Source organism: Acanthisitta chloris, unplaced genomic scaffold (genome assembly GCF_000695815.1).
Source record: "Acanthisitta chloris isolate BGI_N310 unplaced genomic scaffold, ASM69581v1 scaffold24380, whole genome shotgun sequence".
In the NCBI taxonomy this organism is placed as follows: Eukaryota; Metazoa; Chordata; class Aves; order Passeriformes; family Acanthisittidae; genus Acanthisitta; species Acanthisitta chloris.
In genome coordinates, this window is record NW_008653763.1 from 1 (window position 1) to 7,203 (window position 7,203).

A 7,203-nucleotide genomic window follows, 5' to 3' on the forward strand; every position below is an offset into this window, starting at 1 on the left:
TGCCCTCCACAGCGTCTCCTGCATCTCGAGCTGCTTCTCCAGGCCGTACCGAGACACTGACCGGCGCCTCGTTGCCCTGTCCTGTTCCTGCGTTGAAGAAGCTTCTCTCGGGTGTTGCGAAGAGCAGCGAGAACTCGTTCAACATGAAGACGGTACTGTAAATTTGTTCTTTTCGTAGTGAAAGTGTATCCCGAGCCTCTCGCCCAAACTTCCTGTGGTGTTTGCCCAGCTGAAGTTACAGTTGTGCCCACAGGGGCTGTGAATGCACTAAATTCTTACCTCTTCAGTAAAAATGGGCTTTTGGGGGGACAAAATTGAATCCTGTAGGTAAGTCGGCAGCACAGGCCTTCCCTGTGATGTCTTTAAGCATTTTTCCAGGACTTTGTGGTTTGAGGTGAGCACAACACTGGTTTGGCAGTCCTGGTTGTGAAGCAGCTGCTTGTGTGGAAATGCAGAGCTCTCTATCTCATATATGGGTTTCAGCACGTGTTAAAGGTAGGGTGTATCTAAGTCTTGGTATGTATGCTTTTCTGGATTAAAAATGCCTCTAGGAGGTCCTTCCAGGTTTCTGCTGCAAGTGGCTTTGCTTTTGGGCTGGTTAATAACTTGTATTAGGCCTCAAACAATGCAATAACTTGTGCCTCAAATCCTTGTGTTTGTTGTTTGATTTTTCTGGCACAACTAGAAAAGGCAATTAGCATGTCCAGCCTAATCTTCCCAGTGTTCTGAATTCCTTTAGATTTTGTGTCTTCCATCCATCACTCACTGATGCAGAATTCCCTGTAGTGTTCCTATGGAAAGATGTGTGGCAAATCCTCAAGCCTCTTTTTCTGGCTATTCCCAAAGTAGAGCTGATAAAATGTGCTCAGAGAGAAGCTTTTCTGTAATTGAAAGTTTTTTTTCCCCGGTCACTTTATGTTTAAATGGCAGAAATAGCACTTTGTGTTGGCATAGTGAGTGGAGTTTTTGTTGTCTTGTAGAACACCTGCCAAAGCTCCCACTCAGGACATCTCTTCAGTGTAGCAATGTGTGTTGCTCACAGCTTGATAATTGTTTGGTTACTGACAAGCACTGAACTGACATCATTGTGCCCCAAATTTGAACCTTGCCCTTGTTAGGCTCCTCATTCTCTCTTGGTTTATTCTCAGAGGTGTAACATAATCTCACCTCTGCAGTTGCACCTCCAAATTCAGGAGGGATAGAGAAAGGCTGAGCTAATTTACTCCTCTGCCCTTTTAGCATAAGGGGAATGTGCTGTTGAGGCTTTGTGAATCTTTAAAAACAGTTGTGGTTGTTTGTTGGCCTGTGTATAATGAACAGTTTCTTCTCCTAAAGTGTTTGTAAGGCCTGAACTGTTTTCCAGCTGAAATGTGCAGTTCGTTCTGTTCCCTTGGAAGTTTTGTATATGCCACAAAACTGAAGTGAGTGCTGCAGTTACCTTCAGAGTCATGGATCTGTCATTGGATTGTTGATATTTTTTTCTGGACATATCACATTTCAATGTTTTCTTTACATTTCAGCACCCGACAAGGCATAACTTCCCTTTCTTACCTGTCCTTTGGATTCTGAGGGAGGGGAAAAAATCCTTAAAGCTGTTTTTGTTGCAAATATTTTATAGCACTTGTAGAAACCTAAAGGTTTGTAAGTTGCAGAGAGCCCAGAAATTGTGTAAAAGATGATCCAATTGCAATTCCTGGAAGTATGTGACAGTCATACCAAGTCAGGACAAATCAACAGTTGCTGGAGTTTTCAAATGATTTTTTTTTTGTCTCCTTGTGCTTTTTAAAATAACTTTTTGATGTCACAGTAACTTACAAATACTTGCTTTAAAAGTAGTCACGCACAGAGTGGGGGAAGTACATTTGTAAGGAATATCTAAGCTTGCAGATGATGATCATGATAATATTTTTGTACCATTCATTCCGTGTTATATTTGATATTTTAAAGATCTCTAGGGGAAGGAGTTTCTTGAGGTTTTGGACAGGGATTGTCTTCTCAAATTTTAGAGTTCGTCAGAAACCTGAGTGTTCTGAACTTGTTCTGTGTCAAAGCCACTAAACTTTTCAGGTTTCCTTTGGGCTGCCCTTTAAGATGGCTCAGTTGGTTTGGTGACTTGCTGACTGTGTTCTTGTAATCACTCAAGTTGTATCTGTGCCTTGCTGTCTGCAGATGACAGGATCAAACGAGTTCAAACTCAATCAGACCCCAGATGATGGTATTTCATCGGTGAAGTTTAGTCCAAACACATCTCAGTTTCTGCTTGTTTCATCCTGGGACACAACTGTTCGGCTCTATGATGTTCCTGCCAACACCATGAGACTCAAATATCAGCATTCAGGGGCTGTCCTTGACTGTGCTTTTTATGTAAGTGTGTGAGGGCTTTTTAATTGTTATTTCACAGACATAGAGTGCCCAAGGCACAAGAAATTGTCAGGCTGTGAAGTTAAAGGGGGGGAAACACTGCCTGAAATGTAGGGTGAAAGTATAACTTACCTCTGGCAATTATTCTTTGTTTAATGAACATAATTCTAGTCCTGAAATCAGGTATTTCCTGTGAAGGGTGCAGGCACACAAGGAACTCCTGCTACAAGTGACAATTTGTTAGATCCTTGGTTTCTGTATCAGTGCACTGGATTTGGAATGTGCTTCAGAGTGGTTCAAGTTTATTGGTGCCACTTTGTTGTTCTGCTTTTTTTTTTTTTTTTTTTTTTTTTTTGGTGTAGCATATCAAGTGGAAGGTTTTAATCAACACTTTCGTTTTACATTGCATTCTGACGTGGCCTCTAGTGTCTTGATGTGCTACTGAATGTTTTAAGGATCAGTTTAAATTTCCAAGTCTACTTCTGCTTTTTTTTGCACTGAACATTTTGTCACATGGCTGACACTGTACTGTGGATCAACGCACAGGTTCTCAAATGTTTATCTGCCTCCTAAATTAGTTTTGGAAGGGTTAGACTGCAGTTAGATGGAACTTAGGTTGTCAGTCATTTAAGAATAAGCATTATGAGCTTTCCTGTTACAGAAGTGGAATTGATTAATAAAGCCTCTGACTGCCCTTTTCATTTTTTTGGTTTTACTTCTAAACTTAAAAAAATGATATAGCTCAAAGTACTTACACATTGCAAAGCTTCTGTGATATGCCTGTTTAAATCTGGGCTAGATCTTACCCTTCTGTCTCAACTCCCATCTCCTCAAAACTCTTGGGAGCAGTGAGTCCTTTGTTCTGAGCTTAGGACATTGGATATGCAGCAGCCATGGAAACTTAATGCATGTCCTAAGGTGGAATTTTGTGCTTTCTAGGATCCTACCCATGCCTGGAGTGGAGGACTTGATCAGCAGCTGAAAATGCATGATCTAAACACGGACCAAGGTGAGCAGGTGGTCTCAAGAACTGGCCTAAGCTTCAGGTGTACATCCTTACATCAACAGAATGTGTTCCAGGTGCTTTAGATGGGGATATTTTCCTGCAAAGTAACTAGTGGTGATAGTAAGTCAGGCCTAAAAGCATGGAAGAATTTTACCTGGCCACAAAGTGTGGAAGATGCTTGTAGGACACCTTGAACTGGATTTCTGAGGATGATCCTGCTCTGCCATAAGCTCCAGTGTCCCAGTTAGGGGGAATTAGCCAAGCTGAACTACACCTGAGCATGTGATTCTTCAAATGTTTGTGGTTTGGATCTATTTAGAAAGATATTTCATGGCAGAGAGTGTCTAAAGTTTTTGCTGTGTCACACGTGGCCTTGTACTACAGTTTCTTTTCCTAATAAAACATTGCTGAAAATAACAGTTCCAGTGCCCTTTTGGTGCAAAATGTGGAAGTAGTTTGTCTCACTATTTTTTTTTGGTGTGTTAAAGAGAAGAGACCAGCACCAACCAGTAGCCAGGGCTTGCCAAAGGAGTGTGTGCAGTAATGTAATCAAAAAGCTCAAATCATTCTGCTACACATGACTTTCTACAAGTGTTTCTTTTAATATTGTTACTAATATCTAATATGGATTTTCTTCTCTTGTCTTATTATTGATATACACAAGTTGAAGTTGCTTTCTGTATTGTATTGGGCAAATACCCATCTGATACTGAATGTTGCTTTATACTTCTGAAGGTCTCTCTGGTACTGCCTAAATTCTTAATTCCCTTTCATAATCTCTAGAAACATGGGTTTAACAATCCTGATCTTTGCCAGTGTTTTCTTCTGAGACTGCACTGTCCTTCAAGGGACTCCTGGTGTAGGAATACATCCCATGGAATGTCAGAAAATATGTTTGTACTGCAGTAATGTCGTTTTTTATTCTGTACTTAACGCATTCTGACTGTTTGGAGAGTTAGCATGTGTTGTGTTTTCTTACAGAAAACCTTGTTGGTGCCCATGATGCTCCTATAAGGTGTGTTGAGTACTGCCCAGAAGTGAATGTCATGGTGACTGGAAGTTGGGATCAGACAGTTAAACTCTGGGATCCCAGAACTCCTTGTAATGCAGGGACCTTCTCCCAGCCTGAAAAGGTATGTGCTGGAGTCTGTACTCCAGGTGATGTGTTAGCTCATGCATCCTGTGACTTCTAAACATCATCCAGGACACTGAAACAACTCAATTTGTGAAGTGGTATTTAATGTTTTCTTTAAAGCTGTGAAACTTGTATTTAAAAGGTTGGTATTCAGAATATATTGCAGTTTTTAGGTAAAATCTTAGAGATTTCCTCAGTAAGAGGAATAACTTAATTCTTGATGCTTGTGCTGGACCAAATTCTGAATATTTAAAGCAAACCTGAAGGATAATGTGTCAAAACCAGCAGCTTGGCTTAATTCTGTTAATTAAAACTTGATTTCTTTAAATGTGTCAGGCTCTGACATCCATAAGGGCAGATTGTTTTGCAAGGTGCACAGGGATACATGTCCATAGGAAGCTATTTACATTGCCTGAAATAATACTTTGTTTTTTAACCTGTGCTAAAAAACGGAACAGAACTGCATGGATTGTTTCACTTGTGTTGTGCTAATGCCTGGTAAATTCTGATGTTGTCCCAGTACTAAAATCCTCTGGGAGACTTGGAGAAATAAGGTAAAATGTAACATTTTCAGCTTTTTCTAGTGGTCACGTGTCGTGTTTATCTTTTTCTGCTTCCAGTGGTGTCACTGAGAGAATGAAACCAAGTAATCTGGTGTTTTTTCACAGACTGCCAGGCTGGTTTTCTGGGATGATTTCACATAGGAATATTTTTTTGGCCTGTACCTTTTAAAAATTTCATTTAGCACTGTGACATCATCTTGTCAAGTCCTAATTATGAGCCATCATTAGGTTCCCTTTGCCCCTAAATAGCTCTTACTTTTGTTCCAGCAGGGCTGAACATACTTGTGGCAGGACCTTTGTTCAGAATCAAGCAATGGCATTATTCCTAGTTTTGATTTATAGATGTATGTAGCATGTAAAGCATGGTGATAAATTCCTGGCAGAGTATCATATAATGGACAGCCACAGTGGCTCAAGCTGCTTATTGGTTCAGGAAGGTTCATTATGTCAGTTTTTAATGCTGCCTTTGATGAATGTGTACACCTACTCCACTGCATGACAAGAGTTTCAGGTGATTGATGGCTGTGTGATGCAGAAAGAACACTCACTGTACAGGTGTGACACCAGTTTGTGAAGAAGATTTAAGATATTTCCTGTTCTTTATGCCTTTGTTTCCCTGCCTGTATACAAACAGGTTTTATGTAATGCTCAGTAATATTTTTTTTTTGATTAATTTTTACATCAATAATAGGTTTGAAAAAATGTCTTAAAAGTGTGTAAGTACTCTTGGCTCAAAGTTTTCTTACTTTTTTTTATGCCTATTTGGAATCATCAGAAATTTTAGGCAACTCCTATGTGAATATTTTACTCATCTTAAGATCTCAGTCTTAAGAGGGAAGTTGAACAATCCCATTTTGGAGCAGGAATTGATGCTGAATGAATGAGGACTGGCTAAAGGAAGCTGTGTTACCTATATGTGTGCATACACACCTGTCTGCTTGGGATTTTTGGGTAAAAATTAGCTTTTAGAAAACATACTTGTAGTAATGAAGAGAAAGGTGGTTGTGCCTGATATTTCAGTGCAACCTTCCCAGAACCAAATAGCTTTGTTGGCTTTATCAGGGAACCAGCAAGTGAAACTGGATGCTTGAGTGAAACTGTACAAGCACATGCCAAAAGTAAATTGATTCCTTCTGGCAGGAGACCACATCTCTTACATTTTGATTCTTGATCTGAGGTGTATAAGGATCTGTTTCCTATGTATTTAGCTGCATTAGATCCCTTTGGATAATGCTTTTCCTTTAGTTTGCTCTTGTTAGCAGCCTGGTGACAGCACAGCTGTAGGTAGCTGCATTCCATCCCAGGTAATAGCTGGAAACAATTCATACACTGAATATTTTCATGAGGAATTTGATAAGCCAAAGTTAGAACCTCTGAGCCAATTTTTGGAGCAGAGTTGAAATTCCAAGCCATAGTCTTTTTTGTTAATATGTCAGGCAAATTGCTTTCTTCAGTTTCACTTAGTTTTATTAAAGTATACAAAGTCCTGTTTTTTTAATGGTTTCTTGGCAATTTATTTCACTTCATTAACATGAAGCTCAACTCAAAGTATCCAGTTTTTAAAAGAAAAATGCATCATTAGTAGGTGGAGGAAGGAAATACGTGATGTGGCATTGTAGGACTGAACTGCTGAGGAATTGGCAGTGGGAATGCAAACTGTGCATACCAAGCAGAGCTGAATTCCAATATCTATGTCCTTCCCCTCCTGCTCCTTTGTATTGGTTTGCCTTTTGCCCATAAATTCAGTGCTTGCAATGTGATGTCACTAATGACCTGCACACTGCAGTTTATCCCAAATTTGAGGTCTGATTTAAAGCTGAAGGGAATTCTGTAGCTATGGACTGTCTATGTGATCCTCTTTGTTATTCCTTATTGCTGCCAGTTTTTCTACAAAGAACGATGGATAGCCAGGTTAATAAGTGTTAAATGCTGTCAATATGTGTTTTTACAAGGTGTACACACTCTCTGTGTCTGGAGACAGACTGATTGTGGGCACAGCAGGGCGGAGAGTGCTGGTGTGGGACCTGAGGAACATGGGCTACGTGCAGCAGCGAAGGGAATCCAGCCTCAAGTACCAGACCCGCTGCATCAGAGCCTTTCCCAACAAACAGGTAGAGGAACCAGGCCAGGCCTCTTAT

At 40.2% G+C, this 7,203-nt stretch overlaps 1 protein-coding gene across 1 annotated transcript in view; it reads left to right on the forward strand.

Annotated features, from left to right (window-relative positions):
• The first annotated feature begins 143 nt into the window (after window positions 1-143).
• BUB3 (BUB3 mitotic checkpoint protein) overlaps window positions 144-7,203 on the forward strand; it is a 9,075-nt gene continuing 2,015 nt past the window's right edge. Inside the window, exons 1-5 of the mRNA XM_009082394.1 lie at window positions 144-152; window positions 2,170-2,364; window positions 3,301-3,370; window positions 4,349-4,500; window positions 7,018-7,176. Of these exons, the coding sequence (XP_009080642.1) occupies window positions 144-152; window positions 2,170-2,364; window positions 3,301-3,370; window positions 4,349-4,500; window positions 7,018-7,176 (585 nt within the window). The remainder of the gene's footprint in view (window positions 153-2,169; window positions 2,365-3,300; window positions 3,371-4,348; window positions 4,501-7,017; window positions 7,177-7,203) is intronic.